The 18713-nt window shown below is 50.0% G+C and overlaps 7 protein-coding genes and 1 non-coding gene across 8 annotated transcripts; 4 read left to right on the forward strand and 4 right to left on the reverse strand.

Annotated features, from left to right (window-relative positions):
• Positions 1-1535: 1535 nt before the first annotated feature.
• Positions 1536-3331, forward strand: BDW70DRAFT_170380 (uncharacterized protein; the record flags this gene model as incomplete). Its single annotated transcript, XM_073742910.1, has 6 exons — positions 1536-1552; positions 1805-1895; positions 1927-1983; positions 2144-2283; positions 2605-2769; positions 2957-3331. 6 exons carry the CDS (start codon positions 1536-1538, stop codon positions 3240-3242), a joined length of 756 nt encoding a protein of 251 aa, XP_073593206.1. The 3' UTR covers positions 3243-3331.
• Positions 3332-3746: 415 nt separating this feature from the next.
• On the forward strand, positions 3747-5968 carry BDW70DRAFT_170382 (uncharacterized protein; the record flags this gene model as incomplete). The annotated part of the gene is made up of 9 exons (XM_073742911.1): positions 3747-4005; positions 4044-4291; positions 4330-4367; positions 4431-4728; positions 4795-5209; positions 5394-5525; positions 5591-5641; positions 5676-5865; positions 5901-5968. Exons 1-9 carry the CDS (start codon positions 3754-3756, stop codon positions 5966-5968), a joined length of 1692 nt encoding a protein of 563 aa, XP_073593207.1. The 5' UTR covers positions 3747-3753.
• A 147-nt stretch (positions 5969-6115) lies between these two features.
• On the reverse strand, positions 6116-7685 carry BDW70DRAFT_170384 (uncharacterized protein; the record flags this gene model as incomplete). Its single annotated transcript, XM_073742912.1, has 7 exons — positions 7361-7685; positions 7111-7312; positions 6946-7074; positions 6771-6893; positions 6327-6730; positions 6228-6293; positions 6116-6183 (listed from the first exon to the last, which is right to left on the reverse strand). The coding sequence occupies exons 1-7, from the start codon at positions 7614-7616 to the stop codon at positions 6116-6118; spliced, it is 1248 nt and encodes a 415-aa protein (XP_073593208.1). The 5' UTR covers positions 7617-7685.
• Positions 7686-8653: 968 nt separating this feature from the next.
• Positions 8654-10950, reverse strand: BDW70DRAFT_97771 (putative amidase). The gene is made up of 6 exons (XM_073745324.1): positions 10763-10950; positions 10480-10698; positions 10185-10414; positions 9886-10125; positions 9718-9799; positions 8654-9644 (listed from the first exon to the last, which is right to left on the reverse strand). Exons 2-6 carry the CDS (start codon positions 10646-10648, stop codon positions 8752-8754), a joined length of 1614 nt encoding a protein of 537 aa, XP_073593209.1. The 5' UTR covers positions 10649-10698; positions 10763-10950; the 3' UTR covers positions 8654-8751.
• A 60-nt stretch (positions 10951-11010) lies between these two features.
• On the forward strand, positions 11011-12239 carry BDW70DRAFT_152541 (uncharacterized protein; the record flags this gene model as incomplete). Its single annotated transcript, XM_073739458.1, has 4 exons — positions 11011-11056; positions 11119-11192; positions 11375-11827; positions 11925-12239. The coding sequence occupies 4 exons, from the start codon at positions 11011-11013 to the stop codon at positions 12237-12239; spliced, it is 888 nt and encodes a 295-aa protein (XP_073593210.1).
• A 600-nt stretch (positions 12240-12839) lies between these two features.
• BDW70DRAFT_170386 (uncharacterized protein) lies at positions 12840-14798 on the forward strand (the record flags this gene model as incomplete). The annotated part of the gene is made up of 3 exons (XM_073742913.1): positions 12840-12943; positions 13054-13816; positions 14066-14798. The coding sequence occupies 3 exons, from the start codon at positions 12840-12842 to the stop codon at positions 14294-14296; spliced, it is 1098 nt and encodes a 365-aa protein (XP_073593211.1). The 3' UTR covers positions 14297-14798.
• Positions 14799-14921: 123 nt separating this feature from the next.
• BDW70DRAFT_170388 (nucleobase cation symporter-1 family protein) lies at positions 14922-16796 on the reverse strand (the record flags this gene model as incomplete). The annotated part of the gene is made up of 4 exons (XM_073742914.1): positions 14922-15614; positions 15669-16469; positions 16523-16562; positions 16675-16796. 4 exons carry the CDS (start codon positions 16794-16796, stop codon positions 14922-14924), a joined length of 1656 nt encoding a protein of 551 aa, XP_073593212.1.
• A 558-nt stretch (positions 16797-17354) lies between these two features.
• Positions 17355-17459, reverse strand: BDW70DRAFT_t150. Its single transcript has one exon. It is a non-coding gene; the product is annotated as a tRNA-Val (tRNA).
• Between the last annotated feature and the right edge of the window lie 1254 nt (positions 17460-18713).

The following is an 18713-nucleotide window of genomic DNA, read 5'->3' on the forward strand; positions in this document are numbered from 1 at the left end:
CATCCAAGTTACCCCCAGCATTAGCCGATCAACATAGTGGTGGGCACTTAGCTATCCTTGTAATTTCTTTGAGCCCTGGGCTTTGACACCATACTCCCTGTGGTAGAGATCCGCCTTTGCACTGGTCGATTGACTTGGGCCTCAGGTAACTAGGCTGGCTGCCTTTGTCTTCGTTTATTTATATATTGTGCCGACACCTCACGTTACGGTATTCCATCTTATTTTCCTAGTTGCATTAGGGCTTTTTATGTCTTTCTATTTCTTGGTGCCTTACCTATGGGATGCATCACGGACAAATTATCTTCTTTTGCTACACAAAAAATGGTCAGTGGTCTACAGAATTCGATATCGAGGTCATGATGGACATTACCAATCAAGTTTGGGCAATGATATACAAGAGCCGATTCAACGACGAAAGGAGACTGCCGGCGGAAGTCGCTTAACAAAATGGCCAAATTCTACCTTGAGGGAAGTACGAGATTGCTGCCTAGACGGCGACACTAGGATTACCGGACCTACATGTATACCAATGTACAAAGCCAAGGGCTCGATACCCATGGGTATGCTGCTGAACGATTATTTCAACCATTCCCAGCCGGGTATCCTAGATGGATGCCAGGACTGAGGGTACGGCTCTCCCAGCACTGAACGGTTGACAGATCAGGACGATCCTTTATGAGACTGGACGTTGATGCTTTTTTTAATAGCAGATTGAAATTCGTTTATTTTAGGGAATGCTGCTAGGTTGGACTGAGACGTCTTCCATTGTGCATGGCCATCGTCCATGTATGCTACGTCAAACCCTCGAAATCGGCTTGCTAGCTCGGCTGGTAAGATTAGGCCAGTGGGCCCTGAAACAAGGCACTACTAGAAACCAACAAAGATGATGAAGCAGGACAGCCTATAAAAATAGATCAGGGTCTTTGCCACCTTTTTATCCAAGACAATATAAGATTCGTTTATTTCGGAACCAGAGCGGATGCAGAAATATCGTCAGTCAGTCTTTGGCTAGCCATCTAGCGGCAAGGGTGTCAAGGTCTATGAGTATAATGCACAGCCAAGGTTGAGGCCACGGGAGCTGCTGAATGCTTCGCAGGATACAGAGAGTATGGATGAGCAGTGCGCTCTTTTCGAAAAATGGAACGCGACGTTCTATGAGACTCCAGCAGATTATCCGCCCATTGCTGATCTTTTCACGGACAAGCAACGGAGTGATGACAGAAAGGAAGTGTGTTTGTGACTGCACATGTCTGGGCCGGCGTAGTGGTTGAATATTGGCCCCTACCATTGCTGTGCTAAGCATTTCTTTTCTGTTCAATAGGTCATAGTTATGTCTATGTGTCCTTAAATATAATACCGAGACCACTTGACTTTCTTTACCCGCCGCCTCACCTGGTATTCTAAATAACGAGGATCCCTGGTCCCTGATTGGTTTTTAGTAATTATTTTATTTAGATCAGGAAATCCTTGATGGTCCAGGGGGGCCTAAACAGTGGGCAAACCCCGTCCCACTCTGACTACTCTTAGCGGTATCCATGTGTTTTATCGCATGGTATTTATTACTTCGATTTGCAGTCTACAAGACTCTCTACTACTCTCGGCCTTGCTCCCACTCACTATTTACTCCCCAATCTCATTATTATCAACAACAGGTCAAAGCCAAACAACACAGCCTCAGGCCAGCTGCCCTAAAAGCAAAACTAACAATTGACGAATATGACGCTGCAGATTGCCAGGCCGCAATCCAGGTCTTGAATTCGAAAGACATTCGACGACATGGTTCACCGTCATGCACGATTCGCAGCATACGGCATCAATATGGCTTCGCCCAGGAGCTCCGTGGAGTCACGCCAGAGTTCAAGCGTGCTTTAAACGCCCGAGATACTATGAGCGGTGTTAAACTAAATGATCTTGACGCCTGAGGAGGCGTCTTATAGCATTTGGTATCTGGATGTTCCGAAGGAAGTGACTCCTCGAACTTTGGTATAGTGATACCCGGATATGCTTTACCATGCTACTCAAGCTTGTGCAGTTACGGGATATATTAAATCTGTACAAGGAGTTTGATCCTCTTCCAGAGGTCCATATTGCGGAAGAGGCTGGCTACGCGAGCATGCAGAAGAACAGCAAGGGCAGTCAGCAGATTTATGAGCAAAATCTGTATCAGTCCGTGAAATTCGAGATAATGAACGACTATACACGTACATTCGGTATTGCCAGCCGTCGAGTAGTACCTATGAATGGGGATACTGCTGTTCACTCGAGTCTTAATGCCAAATCAAAGTACTATGGTCCTCATGAGATCAAACCAAACGCTATGCCATGGAACATATTTTGCATGGAGCCGCCTTCAATATCACCGAAGACTGGGGCATGGATGACCATGACAGCAAGGCTCCTAAGGCACCATAGGATCATACGCCGCTCATCAACAAGGGCAAACTCATTCATCTTGCCACATACAGTGGCGAAATCGATCGCTATGCACGGCTTCGACGACCGAGATGCTCAAACATGAATGGGCCATGGTCATACACGGTATCTACCACAATCCAATCTCTCCAAATGGCGGAGTACTTAGATCCCTAGGCACCCGTAAAACAGACATGAGATTAATATTAGACGCGCGATCAATGCGCGGCATATCATGTCTTATGATCTAAATTGGCTCACTGCGGATACTCCTGAGAAGGTACTACCAGATCTTACCCGGTATCTAAATGTCGCTCACTCGACAACCTATGAGGGGCTCGCCTGTCTACGAAGAATGTCTACGGGCTTGCATAGTTGCAGACTCTTCATGGACATGGGATGCTTTGCTGCGCCGCGCCTGAACTTTTTAAGGACAAGCTCTTTTATGACTCAAGCGAGCCCAAGCCCGACTCTGAAAATCTTAAACTGTGGTGGCTGTCCAAACATGCTCGCCACGGGCTGTGGACTGAAGCCGCTGCCTCAGCAAACATTTCCAAAACGACATTCTAGTAGCCGTGCCTGACGCGGCTGAGAAATTCAAATCACCGCACCATAACAGCGACTGGTGGGGGATTTACTACATTGCGAATGATCCTTACTTCCTAGGTCGGTTCCCAGTTGTCCGGCTCAATGATCCCGTTCAACGGGGAGCGCGTGATGAAGGTCTATACGATGGAATGTACTGCGGCATTGGTGGTGTTGATATTGCTTTGTTTCGCGGCAGTGCCATCTCGAGGGAGACCTGGAAGAGGGAAATGGAAGATAGATAGTCAACAGCTTACCTGGAGGAGATCTGGGACTTGCTAGATATGGAAAGCTAAATAGTTGCTATATCAGGAGATTTCAACATCGAAAGTCCAGGAGTTGATACGTTTGTTTGAAATATAATTTTAGTCTGTCAGGCCTCTATAGCAGCTTTATCTATAAGTTGAAATTTTAGATTATGATATAAAATCAGCATTTTTTCTAATCTGCTGAAGGCTACCAAGCCCTATATAGGGTAAGCCTGTGCACACAGAGTGTCTCGGCCACCAAAGCGTTCCGAAAGCGGAGCGCTGTCAGTCAGCATAGGTATGCCAGCGCAGGATCAGAAGCCTGTTTAAAATTATATTAAATGCAGTAAGTGATGATGACATTGGCTAGCTGCAAAAAAATTCGCGACATGGCCAAATCGCTTGACGGACTACTGCTAATCATCGCCTAGTTACACTTCTATCCCCCGCCATCTCCTTTGTCGCCAGATAACCCTTCCCTGACTGAGAAAATTGTACATCGCAGATCATGGCAGCTCCTCGACAGAATGGACTATTATCATCATGTGAGCCATGCAGCAAATCCAAACTCCAATGTGATCATTCTCTTCCAGTCTGTCAGCGGCGCACTGCACGCCGTCGAGCACCTGAATGCACTTATCGCCTTTGCCCTCTCACTAAAACCGGACCAAAGAGAAATCGGGTGCGCAGCAATAACGGCAAAAGTACGGCCAACACATATTATGACGATGCGTTATCACATACAGAGCTTTTCGATTGGGTACACAAAACTCCTCCGTCATTGCTCGCAGATCCGAGGCAAAACCAACAGAAACTGGCGACGGATTCTTCTCTCAGCTGGGGTTCCTTGGCCCAACAAGCCATTTAACGGTCTTCAATGACCATGGGCTAGCTACCGGGTCGCAGCCCGGTCTTCTCTGTGACGAAAACCATGAGGCGGTCGATTCTACGATGGTGGAAATAGGAGCACAGATTTTTTCGCTATTAGACCACCTTCCATTCTACGCAGAGGTGCTTGAAAAGCGGTTCGAGCTTTTTGAGGGATGGTATTCGGTCCATAACTGGCGAGAGAAACTCTACATAGGTTGCGAGTTTTATACCACAGTCTTGTAGGAGATTCGAGTGCTGATGATAGACATGCCCGCCTCCTGGAGTGATCGAGACTGGTTTTCCGCAACACTGCAGCGACGATCGAAACGTATTCTGCGATGACCTTGTCTGAATATGTTTCACAAATAACTCCAATATGGGAAACAGATGGGTTAATCCTTGCCTTGATAGGTGCCGCAACGTACCAAATTGCACCAGACGAAGCGGTACTCAAGCGTGATCGAATCCCAGGGAAAGATAAGCAAGAGCTGCGAAAGACTGCCATAGCAGTCAGTGGTATGTGCTTGCAATTCTGCAATAGGGTAGGTGCAATTAGTGACCCTTTGTGCTGGGCAGCCATTCAACACGCTGTTTTCATGATGGAAATGCATGGGTTCACTGGTAAGTGTGCTGTCTGCCTATCTCTAGGATTGAATTCTTATCTTGTCAAAAATTACAGGGCATGGCAGAGGCAAGGCGACGTCGTATCTTTGGTGTTCACCCTTGGCCTTCATCAGCGAGAGTTGGATGAGCGTACTCCATTCTTTCTCTCCGAAATACGCAGCAGAACCATGATGGCAGCAGACTCCATGGACGAGGAGTTGGCTACCTTTTTGGTTCGGCCTCCTCGCATACGCCGGCAATACTGTGATATTCAGTTTCCACTGGATATCAGCTGGGAGGATTTAGTGGTTGACCATTCAACCCGGGACGCCGCAATCCAGCAACTTGATCCAGACGGCTGGAATGTGCAAGGAGATCCGAATAAAGGCGCGAGACCCCGAGTCACTCTGCTTGCGAGTATTCTCTGGGAGGTGGTCTTGGAATTCTCACTCAGCCGTGAAGTGGACAATCTGTGGGACAGGGTGAAGTCCGTATGTTTCATACACACTCTTGTTCCTTGCTAATAATATTGTGCGGCGCAGCAAGATACGACACGAGGCTAACCAGATGCGCCCCAAGCTTCCTGCTTTCCTCCATTGGTCGCCCAGTATCAAACACTCCTCAGCAGCTTCGCTTCATCTTGAATTCCTTTATCAAGATTTTCTCCTCTATCAGACGGTTGCAAAAAGGACAGGAGAGACTTCTGACTCCCTGATAGAGACATCCCAGCAGATTCTCGCACTTTTTCTGGATCTTGTTTCCAAACAGGTCCGGACAGGGCGTGTCAATCATCTAACCATATTCGACGTACGTACTTACATGAGGACTGTAACTGCTCTTCAGGTGCTTATAACCTCTCGTCTGCTACTTAGTTTTCTTACATCGGTCTTCCCGCTGCTACCGTGCTGTCGAAAAATTGCTGCGTCGCTCAAAATTCCCAGCAGACCAATCGACAAGCGAAAAATCTTTCCTCAATCCAAGATTATTCAACGTCTCAGTGTGTTTGCAGGTCATATAGAAACCTTCTTATCCTCTAGAGAAGGTGATTACGATACTTGCATGAAACGGCTCTCATATACTCGACGGGTTCTCGATTTTGCTCTCTCACCTCGCCCAGGCGCTACGTCTGAACAAGTGACTGATGAAAGTAGCAACGCGAAGGTTGCTTACTTGGAGATACAGATACGGATTTGATGACGTTGTTTGAAGACTTCGACTGGGAGCAAGAGTTACGTCCTCTTTTTACCTGATGATGTCAGTGTAGGATGTCGATGGCGTGTGACGAAGCTGGCCTATGCCATTAAAGAGCCCTTGATAATGTCAATACCAAGAGAATACAGTTTCAGTGGGATAGCTGTACCTAATATACGGTACGGAAGGGCGCCGGCAAACATTCATTATGCGTACTCGATACCTGCTATCGATGCAAGAATCCCCGAAATAGCAAGTAAGACATAAGCAGGAACTTTAAGAAACAAGAGACTTCGTTGGGTACCTCTCCATTCATACAGTCTGGTGAGCGTGGATGGTCATAGCAAGGAGGGGCCGTATAGATGGTTCGTTGGACGATGGCGGCTTATAGCATGGAAGGCCTGCTTAACAGGAAACCCACTTTTATTCTGTCAACATGGCGAACGGGCGCTCCAAGTCTTCGCAGATAAGGGAAAACAGCGCGATCAAGTATAGGCAGTAGGATCAAGGTCGTGATAGGGTTTATGTTTGTCATAATGTCGTTTGGAATCACGTATGTTTCCATGGTAGCAGCTTGGGAGACGGGTTTTGTTTGAAACTGAGAATAGGCAGCCCAGTAGGACGGATATAGCAGGAAGATTCTGCATGCAGATAAAGCACTTTTCAGGTCATCAATAAACGAGTCATCCCGTGGAATTTCCCTGACTGTGTCTCCCTCGGCGTGGTATATCGGTCTTGCCCGGTCGAGGCAACCTTTGTTCTTGATAGCAATCCATAGTGCTTGACAGGCATTCAGTATTATGCAGCTATCAGGCTCCCGGCTCATGTATTGATTTCATCCTGCCAATGTGACCACGAAACCTGTAGAAAAAACCACTTGGTAGAGCAAATGCCGCAGAATACCCATACTTCTGTTCGATCATTGTGGAAGCTAAAGCAGCAAATGAACCCACGTTGATAACTAAGAAAAATGTTGTGAATATCCTTTGTACAGTTTAGCACTTGATCATGAATTCAAAACAGCACAATACCAAACCTTTGAAACGTCAGGTCTCTGTCGACGGCAACGATTTCCCCTGATTTGAGCACACGAATGGTTTCACCAGGACCAGTGTATTGCTCTGCAATTAACGAACTGACGTTCGTTTTGATGCCACCAGTACCACTGCATATCAAGAACAAAAACAGAAGCAATCAAGACAGGGACACGCCCCGTTCCTGAACAACAGGCAATGATGACAAAAACAGGGTCGCCAATCCACAGATGTAAATCGTGGAGAAATATATTATTGTCCGCATCCGTCCAAAATACTGTTCTGCAGCAACAGCGCCTATTGTTGGAGTAATGAAACACCAGACCATGAATCCCAGGTTGATCGTCGTAGCGTAACTCTGCCCGAGCCCTACTCATGTCAGTTCATCACAAGAATCTCTCGTGAATGGGTGCATACCGATTCCACCGGGGCGCAAAGGGTCGTTTCGGGAATTCTGGATGTAATTCTGCATTGGCCCGACAATCCCAAAGTAAGCAAATATTTCAGTCAGCTCAATGGTTGCAATAAGCCGCACTGAGAGCGGCAAAGAGTCCGCTACCCTTCTCAGATTATCGTGAGTCTTCGTGGCCACAGTAGCAGAGAAAGAGGCTGAAAATAGTGGAGTGCGATCTGTTAGAACGGATGGCTCCGTTGTAGGGCTCAGGTTCGACATAATAGAGGATTGTCACTTCAGAGCTCAAAAAGACACAACTTTGGGTTTCTTTGTATATCAGGACATATCATGAATAGATGCTCATAGCGTGACATCAGATAAGTCATCTTTTCAGGCGGTTGAAAACCAACATACTTAAACAATTCCACCTCTAGAGTGATGGAACCCCGACTCCGAGGCCATGGGTGTCGCCAACTAGTTCAGGTTAATTAGACTTCGAGGTCCGATAGTTCTTATACATATCTGTCAACTAGATATCCGCAGAGGATAAGTGCATCCTTAAGCCATGATTCCTTCTGGAGTATCCTGCTGCTGTCACACTCAGGCCAGTATCCAACGCTGAGGCTGTTTTCCGCCAACTTCGCCAATATATAAAGATACTACCAAACTAATGGAAGTGCAAATTCTGCTATTTCCGGGATTTGAACGGGTGAACATTGTTTCCCAGCCTTGATAATGGCGAGAATAGCCATTTGGTCGTTTGGATGGGCCAGATGATCTTGTCGACATGAGAATTGGTCAAATGCCCGGAGGTGGACAGCCATAACACTGCTCTCATTCAACTTTTGTTTGTATCTTACCTACTTTGCTCAAAGAGTAACTTACTTATGATTCATGATTTGCCGCAGGTCCCGTTGTCGGAGGTAAATGACGCTCTAGTCGGAGTCAAAATGGACGTTTTGAGTGGTGGAAAGATTGGGATATTCAGCAAATACTTTTGTATTATCTGTAACTTACATGAAAACACGGAGGTGTGGCCACGATATTGTGCTTCTTCTTTGTAAAGGAAATATATGCACCAATTCTCTGGCAGAAGGTGTACGATTTTGCCCACGAGAAGAACCCCAGCAGCTTCCAGGTATACTGGACAGCAACGTCGACCGCAGAGATGACAGACCACAGAAAGCCGACCTTCCTATCCCAGTGCTCGAACAATGAGCTACAGACGCCTCGAAGACTATGTCGATGAGAGTCCTGACAGTCCAGAGCGCGTTTCCGTTCGCATCGATCAGCAGCTCCTCCTGATACCTTTGCTATACATGCACAGATTGTTCATTCAATGCCAGCACTCTAACCGCACCAACATCACACGCCTCAAGACCTTTCAAATAGAGACAAAAGGGCCAGCCATGGTCTACATACTCCTCCAATCAAAGCACAGACACCATGCATATGCCACCCGATAAACATCGACTTCTCCCCACCACCTTCCTACAACCTGCATACTCACTGGCAACTTGACCCCCTTTCCCGCCAGAGGCCCCTCTTGTATCTCCAGCATACCAACCGGCATCGCTAACACCGGATGCCCAGACTGGTTAAATGGCGCCGTGTTGGCCGTAAGCCCCACCTGTTTTGCAATCATCTCAAGCGGCGTCGCAGTAGCCGGGTCAACATGGCTATTTGCGATGTAAGGCAGATTCGGCAATACCAGCACATCATACTCGCGCAGTGCGGCGTCGTATTCGTCACGCAGCCGGCGCGAGAGATTCATTGCTTTGCTTAGTATTCCGGGGAACTGGGTCTCGGCGTATGTACCGTTAAGGTAGATATTTTTTGTGGAGGTGTAGGCGCGGTCCCATTTCTCTTGCGTGAGGGGGTGGAAGAGGGTGTTCAGGTCTGTGAGAGCGTGGCCGCGGCGTCCAAAAGCGCGGTTCATGCGGCTGTGGAAGTTCCCGGATTTGGAGATGGGCGTCCAGATTGCCGCGCCCTTGGAGTGGAATGGGACTGAGACGTCGGACACTGCGGCGCCGAGCTCGATAAAGAGCGAGATGGCCTTTGAGACTGTTTTGTGCACGCGCGGGTCTATGCCAGGCATGTTCATCCCTTCTGAGATAACGCCGATTCTGACTCCGGAGAGGGATTTGGGGTTGGGGAGGGAGGTTAGGATGCTGTAGTACTCAGGGATTTGGGACGGCAGAGGCGCCGCAAAGGACCGGTCGTCGATATTGTCGTTGCCGGCTGTTGCTTGGAGGAGCAGCGCATTGTCGAGGAGGGTGCGCGCCATGGGGCCCAGGTGGTCGTTTGCTGTATCACACAATATCCCGTCAGTAAAGTCTTGTCCTGCAATATCTGCTACAAAGTCAGGTGTAGGACGTACTCGGCTCATTCGATCCACATCCCGTATACGGCATCAGTCCAAATGTAGGCTTTAGCCCGTATAAACCGCACCATCCAGCTGGCTACAAGCCCATTAGTCCCATCCTCGTGGAATCAGTCCCCCCATGCCGTTTCTATTCCCAACATTGCGCGAGAGGGTAAGACGTACAACCCGAACACTGCCCCCTTGATCCGCCCCAATCGCCAAATCCACATCCCCATTCGCAACAAGGGCGCCACACCCACTCGAGCTCCCGCCGCTGCTATACCCGTGCGCAAACGGGTTATGCACCGACCCCGTAGCAGCAGAACTACTTGTTGCCGAATGGCACAGGTTCTCGCAGACTGCTTTGCCCTTGACCACTGCGCCGGCTTCCAGGACGCGCGTCACGACTGTCGCGTCAGTATCCTAGCCGGCATTTGCCATCAACTTCTCTTCTAGTAAATCAGACTCGAAGGCAGACGCACGGGTACATATCCGCTAACCATATCGGTTCCCATGAGCATTGGCACTCCCTTGACTGCGATATTGTCTTTCAGGACGATTGTCCTGCCAGCGAGTAGACCCGAGGTTGCGGAACGGGGCTGGTCTTGGATCTCACATCTCCATGCCCACGCGTTCAGTGGGTTTTCCTCCAATGTTGGGAAGTGGATGTTTTGACGGGGGAAGCGTTCCTCATCCACCACAGGGACATAGTCTGCTCGCAGATGTTAGCTTGGTGCAAACAACCCCCTCAGCGGGAGATACGGTGGCATGACAGACCAGGGAGTCCCATCAACGCCTCAGCACTCTCATGATACACCGCAAGCAGGCGGAGGTAGTCTTCCTTCTCGTGCTCTGCAATTGTGATACCCAGACTATTCGCGACGCGGTCCAGCGTCTCTAATGTGACCGGGTTGGAAGAGTTGATGTTCAGAGAGAAGACGGACATCGCGGCGACACTACTACAGGAAACTCCAGGTTCGGTAACTGTTCTTTTTTCTACATGAAGTTCACCAGGGCCGTTAGCCGAGTAAAGAAGATGGACTTTTTAACGATTCCATACCTGAGACGTTATCAATAAAGTCGAGCGGGGAACGGAACTCCGACGGACCTCCTATCTTGCTCCGACGCTTTGGTGGCCGTTGGAGATGGTAAGAGAAATGATAGGGAGAGTGTGATATGCTGATAAGTGTTGAGACGGGTTGAAGTATGATATAAGTCAACTTTTTCTTGGTGTTCTGTCCCAATTTGCTTCTCGTTGCTGTTGAGTTCTACCTATCCGGTGCAGAGGACGTCCTGACTACAGGCACAATGCCCGTCATTGAGGAGAAATACACCATTCCACGCGACTTTGAAGGTACGCCATACAGTCATCAGCCTAATGAGTCTCAGTAGACCAACCAAAATCTACTTTACCAGGCTTCGGCGAAGAGGGTTTCAATCCGCAATGGCCCAACAACGCCCGCATCGCCGTCTCCTTCGTCCTAAACTATGTACCTCTCTTCCTCTTTTCTTTCCTTCCCTTGAGCAACAGACGAAGGCACTGACTCCCGTGTAGGAAGAAGGCGGCGAGCGCAGCATCCTGGATGGCGACGCGCACTCGGAGCCCTACCTCTGGGAGAAGGGGTCGAGCGGCGGCTTCAAACAAGGGGCGCGATACCTCAACGCCGAGCAGGACTTTGAGTATGGCTCCCGCAGCGCCTCCTGGCGTCTCCTCCGGCTGTTCAGGGAATTCAATTGGAGTTTTACGACCTACGCCGTCGCAGTGGCACTGCAGAAGAATCCCAAGTTCGCCAAGGCGCTCGTTCGCGAGGGCCACGAGATTGCCGCGCACGGGTACAGATGGCTTGATATCTGGGAGTATACGCCGGAGCAGGAGAGGGAATATATTATCAAGACTTTGAAGGTGCTGAAAGAGGTGAGCGGCGAGATGCCGGTTGGCGCGTATTTCGGACGAGGAACGCCGCAGACGCATGCAAAGTTCCCAGAGATCTGGGAAGAGCTTGGAGAGAAGTTCCTCTGGTCTAGCGAGGTCTATAATGACGATGTGCCCTACTGGTTGGACTTGCCATGGGAGGAGAAGTTGCCAGAGAGTGAGCGGAAGGGGATGCTGCTGATCCCGTATAACGTATGTCTCTTCCCTTACCTTTCGCACCCTACATAAGAGCGCAGTGCGCTATCGCTGTATGCTAACGCCGTGTGCTAATTGTTCTTCTGATGCGCAGTACGACTGCAACGACGGCAAATTCCACATGTCGCCCGGCTTCGGCAGCAGCGTGGCGGAGTCGTACGAGCAGTATCTGAAGAACACGTTTGACATGCTGTATCGCGAGGGCGGCAAGATGATGAACATCCCACTGCACACGCGCATCATTGGGAAGCCTGGAAGATGTGAGGCACTGAGGAAGTTCATGCTGTATATTGCCGAGAAGGAAGGGGTCTGGGTTACAACCAGACGCGATATTGCAAAGCACATGCGAGAGAATTTTCCATATAGACCGAATGGGCGGTGGATGGAGGGAAAGGTTGCGAGCAGTTAGAGACTAACATAGCATAGACAGACTATAATAAGACTTGTAAATGCCTCAGTACATTGCGCCATATCCTAATCGACAATCATGGGTGGGCGCGGCCGCGTGGGGGGCATTTTAGGGCTGTGCACAAAAAGTACGGGGAGAAGGATCCAAGCATAAATAGACATATTTGGGTCTCGTAATTCGCTATGTTTGGGCTCACACTTAGCGACACGTCCAGGTGACCATGTCAGAGGTCTGCCCGACAAGGTACACGTATACGCAGGGCTAAGTAGCCGGCCGCTCCGAAAGTACTGAGCGCCCAGCTGCCCATTCATAGCCTCCCATTGGACACTATCCAGGCCAGGTGGATCACTCCATAGTACTCCGGGGTGGGTATAGGCAGAGAGGATTTGTTCAGGCCGCCAATTACAAGTCTCTGAGCCGGAGATTGTTCCGTTATCCGTTCCCCCTGGAGGCTAAGAGGCGAAGAGGCTGAGAGGATCGGCTAGAAAGCTTGACAGCAGCGCAGATAAGCTTCTTCTGCGCTCGATTCCTTATTCCCACTTCATCATTATGATAAGATGAAAGAAAAGACCACAAAACCGTCTAGTCGCAAGAGGGCCTATGCTCCTAGATCAAGAACCGGGTGTCGCACCTGCCGGTAGGGAGACCACACCCGCTCTGTCTGCTTCGATGATTATTACAGCCATCTCTAATGAACGCCAAGGGTGCGCCATATCCGGTGCGACGAGTCCCCCGGGGGCAAGTGCCAGAACTGCCTCTCTGCGGGCTGGCAGTGCGAGGGATACAACGACCTTGACCGGCTGCCGGGCCCTAGGCAACACCCCCAGGCGTACTCTTATACCTGTATACGTGATATCGGCACAAGGGTCAAGGCCGCATGGCCCATGACTGCCGACGAGGAGCGGTCGTTTGCCTACTTCCAACAGCATTCGATCGTCAGCCTGACGGCCCTCTTCGAGTCGCCGCTATGGCAACGGCACGTCCTGCAGATGTGCCATGCCGACCCGGCCATCTTCCACGCCGTCACCATGCTCAGCGCAGCGCATCAGAGATCCGAGCTGAAACATATGCAGAGGGTACAAGGTACCCCAGTCCACCGCGTCTACTGCTTCTCGCTGCAGCAGTCGTCGCGCGCTATGAGATTGCTAAGTCAGCGACTGGCCTCGCAGGACCCCGAACTCCGCCACGTAGTCCTGCTCTGCTCCTTGCTCTTCGGCTTATCGGACGTTCTCCTCGACAGGCACGAGAGCGCCTGGACGCATTTCCTCTCGGGCCTGCGCATCCTCAAAGAGATCGAACACCACCCAGATCTCATCTCCAAGGCCGAGCCATCCCTGGTTGCTGTATACCGCCGGATAAGCCTGCAGGCAGCCCTCTACAGCAACAAGAACTCGCGGGCAGATGCCCCTCCACCACCGGTGCCAACATACGTTCCTCCACCACCGCCTGACGATGCTCTTAAGGCCTCTACCTGTCCCTTTAGTAGCCTCGCCCAGATGCAATCTGTCCTCCTCCGGCTGCTGGACACCGGAATCCCGCTGATCGCAACGGGCCTGAGCCTCTCTGATTACGACTTCGTCGCCAGCTACAATTCCTTGTATATCGCGCAATCACGCCTCCTCTGCACATTCGCCCAGTTCGTTCAGAAATTCAACTTCTTCCGCGAATCGCACTCACCCACCCTCCCCAAGAACCAACAGAGCACGCTTGACCTCCTCCACCTCCTCATCCTAGGCCATATTCTGTCTCTCAAAATCGCCCTCATCCGCGGGCCCCTACCACTTTCCTTCCTTCCCGAAGTCATAACTATCTTAGATGCCCACGAGTCATACATCGCCGATTATCGGGACCGCCCGACCCGCGTCGCGGACCACGGCGTTAGTGCGAATATGTACCTGCTCGCCACACGGGCCCCGGACTTGAGCACGGGTTTGCGGGCTGTTGCAGTCCTGCGCGTTTGGCCGAGGTATGTGGGCTTTCATAGCTCGACGTCTGCGGCGCCTTTGGCTCTGAATATGCTGGTGGAGCGGTTTGGAGGGGTAAAGGTAGATATGTGAATGCGATCAGTCTGCAGGTCTGAAGGACCCCACGGTTGATGGTCTCGATCAGGATGGGACATCTCGTTATTACACTGTCCATGGGTCGTCCTACTACGACCATCTGGTAAGGGTAGAAGGCGAGCGCGTCTGCTCCAGCCTATGGCTGCACCCTAGATGATTTGCTTTTACGATGCGCTTGCGGAATATCTCCCTCCTGTCACCTGCATATCTATCTTCACATCCACCAGACAAGTTCCGATAGACCAATGACGTTGCCTTCGCAGATGGATTATCTCTATATATGAATTTATTCTCCCAACGGATATCCGGAACCAATAATCTCAGTTGTCTGCGCTCGATTAACTCAAGCAAAGATCGTTATCAGGCACAGTTTGGGTTATAGGGTCTCAATTGAACACTATCCAGTAATTTTGCTATTCTCCAAACCGTAAACGATACGCAAGTGCTGGGTGCTGGGTGTGACTGGATATAATAGGAAACCGGAGGCAGAGCACTAGCCATACAGTATATTAGGGCACCGAATGAAAGACACAGCTACACAGCCCAGTCAACTGTTTCTTGTATAGTAGCATAATAGCAATAGCAAAATTACCTCGACAGACACCTCCCATTACCTATCCAATCAAACCACCCTAACCCCAACCTCAACCCCGACACCCTTCTCCGTCTGCTTCTCTACGCTGCCCCTGATACCAGCCCTGATCGCCTCTACACTCTCGCCCTCGAGGAACCCCTCATATCTCGCCATCTCCTCAAAGCCCATTCCCTTCCCTCCATCTTCATTACTAAATCCCCTCTCCAGAATTCTCACCGGCCAGAACAATGTCAACAAGTAATAAAGCAAACAACCCATTCCAAAGCTCAACAGAAACCCCAGCTTATACATATTCTTACTCCCCTGCCCAACAGCGCCCCCGTCTCCTAAGCTCCCTGCAATTCCATGCACCGTAAATGCCACGCCCCCAGCCCACGCCGCTACTGCGCGGAGGTTCCACCCATGGAAGTAAGAATAGACCGTGCCTGGCTCTTTCGTGTAGAGAGAAGGGACGTGGAAGTTGCCGCGCCTGATAATCCAATAGTCGACAATCATGATCCCGCACGTCGGCATGAGGAAGACGGTATATGAACCGAGAAATGTGAGGAAGGATTGTGCGCTTGAGATAATCTTCCAAGGGACGCAGAGCGGTGCGAGTACTGCACAGAGGACCTGGCCGCGGACGATGTTGATATATCTCGGTAGGAGACCTGAGAGATCGGCGCCCACGGGGAGGGAGTTCGTGCCGGCGTTGGTGGCGATGATGGCGAGGACCATGCCCTGTCACTCAATCAGCGTTGTTTTAGAAAAGAAAATACACAAAAAGAGACATACAAGGCCCGCGAAAAACATCCCCGCTCTCGCTTGAGCACCCCAGTACTGGTTCAGGATCTCATTGTACAAATCCCAGACATTCCAGAAACTCTGGCCCAAGAACTGTGTCGTCGCGCTCGTGGTCGCACAGCTCACGAACATAACTAGCACTTTACTGATCAGGATCCCCAGCGACTGGGACCAAGTCGCCTGCGAGGGTCTCGTCGCGTATCTTGCAACATCGGGCTGGTTGACTAGAATCGGACAGAGCGCACCCATGACACTATTAATTGCCTGAATCATAGGCCAGACGAGCGCGGAGCCATGAAGAGTCACCGGAGTGTCGAATGTAAAGTCTCCTAGTCTGCCGCCGTTCATGTGCACAGCCCATCCCAGGACACCGAGTAAAGCGACAGTTGTGTAGACGGCCTTGATAACGAATAAATGTCGCAAAACAGTGGGGTGCAGAAACATGACCCCAAACTGAAGGATCCAGAAGATAAAGAAAGCCAGCAAGTCGCGACTGCTTATGCCCGCTGAGTCAGGAAGCCGGTTCGGCAGATTCACCCAGCTGGCTCCGAAGATTGCGCGCAGGCAGACGGAGGTTATCATACCGCCGTAGTAGGACTGGGTCGCGAAGTAGATGATTGCGACAGAGGCGCGGACGGTCACGAAGAGACGCGAACCACCGATGCCAGACGATGCGCGCACGTAGACGGGGTAGCCGACGTGGTACCGGGTTGCGCCGCGGGAGTTGAGAACGACGATTATGGAAAGAATGAAGGAGCCAATTATGGCGGCGAGGATGCAGTGCCACCAGCGCTGTCGCCGTTAGTATAGGGGACGATTATGGTATATGGGTAGTGAGGGCGTACCAGACCCAGGCTGATTAGAGTTGCGCCTAGATTGTAGCTGCTAGGGGAGAAGGTCGTGGTGAGGTAGTAGGCGAAAAAGTGAAGGGCCGTCCATGTTCGATGGTCTACCTAACTCATTGGCAAGGGCTCGCTTCGTGCCTTGGATAAACTACCTACCAGGCGGCGTAGGAAGCAGGTCCTCGTTGAAATAACCAGCGCCCTTCTCTGGTGCATCGCGGGTCTGGACATACTTCTTGGCTTTGGCCAGTCGCGAACTGATGGAGAGGCGGTCCATTTCGCGATACACGCCCGTGGACATGGAAATAACGCTGCTAGGATGCAGCAGTCAACGGCTTATAGCTTATAAAGAGGGCTTGAAGATGCCGCTGATAAGGGCTCTATCAACCATCATCTTGGCTCCATACAGAATGGTGATAGCGGACGCCCGATCCTGATAACGTCGGATGTCCGATGGCCGACAAGAGCTGAAAGGTCACCATCGTATCGTCCAGCGGCACAGCCTTGACGATAAACAAGCTTTGTTCGTTATTGGGTCGATCTATGGCCGCTATACCGACCCCGGCTACTAGGTGATTCGCACGAACGTATGAGATACTATCAATGTGTCTAGGGCTTCTAGGGGGAGCCGAGGACGAAGAAATAGTCTGCCTTATACGGGCCGGGTGCATATGAATTGAGGCTTTGAAACCTTGGTAGCTCTGCCAATACAGTCATGAACTACCTCGAGGCGAAATTCCACGAGCTTCACCAAGGCAACAGAAGGGCTTTGGTCGCCAAAATCTGAAGCTATGTAGGTGGGGCAATTGGGACATCCCAAAAAATCAAAAAAGATTAGTCGCGCCCGGGATCGAACCGGGAACCTTCCCGGTATTCTACTTGTTAGTAGTAATGCTCACTTTATGTGAACGGGAAATCATAACCATTAGACCACGCGACTTGCTATGAAAGACAACGTTTCCTTCAAATTTATGTACTCCAAAATATAAGGTATTGAGTTTCGAGAAACCATTTCTGCGCAGCAGGTTACCCGCGCTGTCATTTACGGAAATGGCTCGGTCGCTGATGGTTTCTTTCATTCAATAAACTGTATAGTAACTATATGAGCGTGTGGGTCGTGCCGTGGTTCTAGCGTATTCTGCGCCTGTTCAAATTTCGCGTCGATTGGGGCGAGGGTTCTAAGTGCGTGGACTAATGAGAATATATATTCGCCCTAGATTCTCATCCAAGTGCACAATAGGGTACTTCATATGTGCCTCATATGAGAATATTTGCTTGACATTCTGCTCCTTCACTGGACATAAAATCCGATCAGCGGTGATATTATTGTTCCATAGGAAGTTGTTCGCGTGCCACGACACCCGTCTGCTAAGCTGACTACGAGCCGTATACTGACAGCGAGGAAAATCGAAACCTGTCATGAGCAGCAGGTTCGAAACTCATTAGAGAATATGAAAATGAAAATAAATAGCAAGAAAATTGTTTACAGAACGACACCCGTATGCAGAACCAAGCTTTTTTGGCGGTCTTACCCTCTTTCTTTTTGGTGACCCAGACGTCCCACTCTTCTGCGCAAGAGAACTTCATGCTGCGGCGAGCGTTATATAGGTTGCGTTACCAGTACCAAAAGGGGTCAGATAAGGCCCCTGGTACGGAAAATATGAGGTGTGAGAGAACATTGTCTACTCACTAGAGATGGAGGCATAAAAAACGCGTTCAAGCCAGTGTGAGAGAAGAATATAATACAGACAAAGAAGCAAATAAAAGGCAATTCATACATTGTACAACGGTTGAACTTGAAGAGGTACAAGAGGGGTATTCAGGGCTTGCCGTATTGCGCTTGTCTGAGGTCCAAACTGAAAGGATAAGCACGCTTCATGCTTATCTTCAAAGTAACTGAGCTTATGTATCAAGCATTCTGTTCCTCTAAACGTATCCAAGCGTACCAGGTCGGCGCCTGAGACTTTCACTCTAGTGGGCAGGGCATCTCTACATACTGAGTCAACAAGTTAGAAGCCCTTCTTGAAAGCTCTCCAGATCACTCTTTGCTCGTTGCTTGGAGTTATTTAAATGGATATGGCGTCTTTATCCCACTGTAGGAATAGACATCCAACACTGGTAATTGTAGATGTATAAATTGACATTGTACAGCCATTGGTCCCACTGCGAGATAAACACAACCACGTAAGTCGTT

The sequence above is a fragment of the Aspergillus foveolatus genome (genome assembly GCF_047715535.1).
Source record: "Aspergillus foveolatus strain CBS 279.81 unplaced genomic scaffold BDW70scaffold_53, whole genome shotgun sequence".
In the NCBI taxonomy this organism is placed as follows: Eukaryota; Fungi; Ascomycota; class Eurotiomycetes; order Eurotiales; family Aspergillaceae; genus Aspergillus; species Aspergillus foveolatus.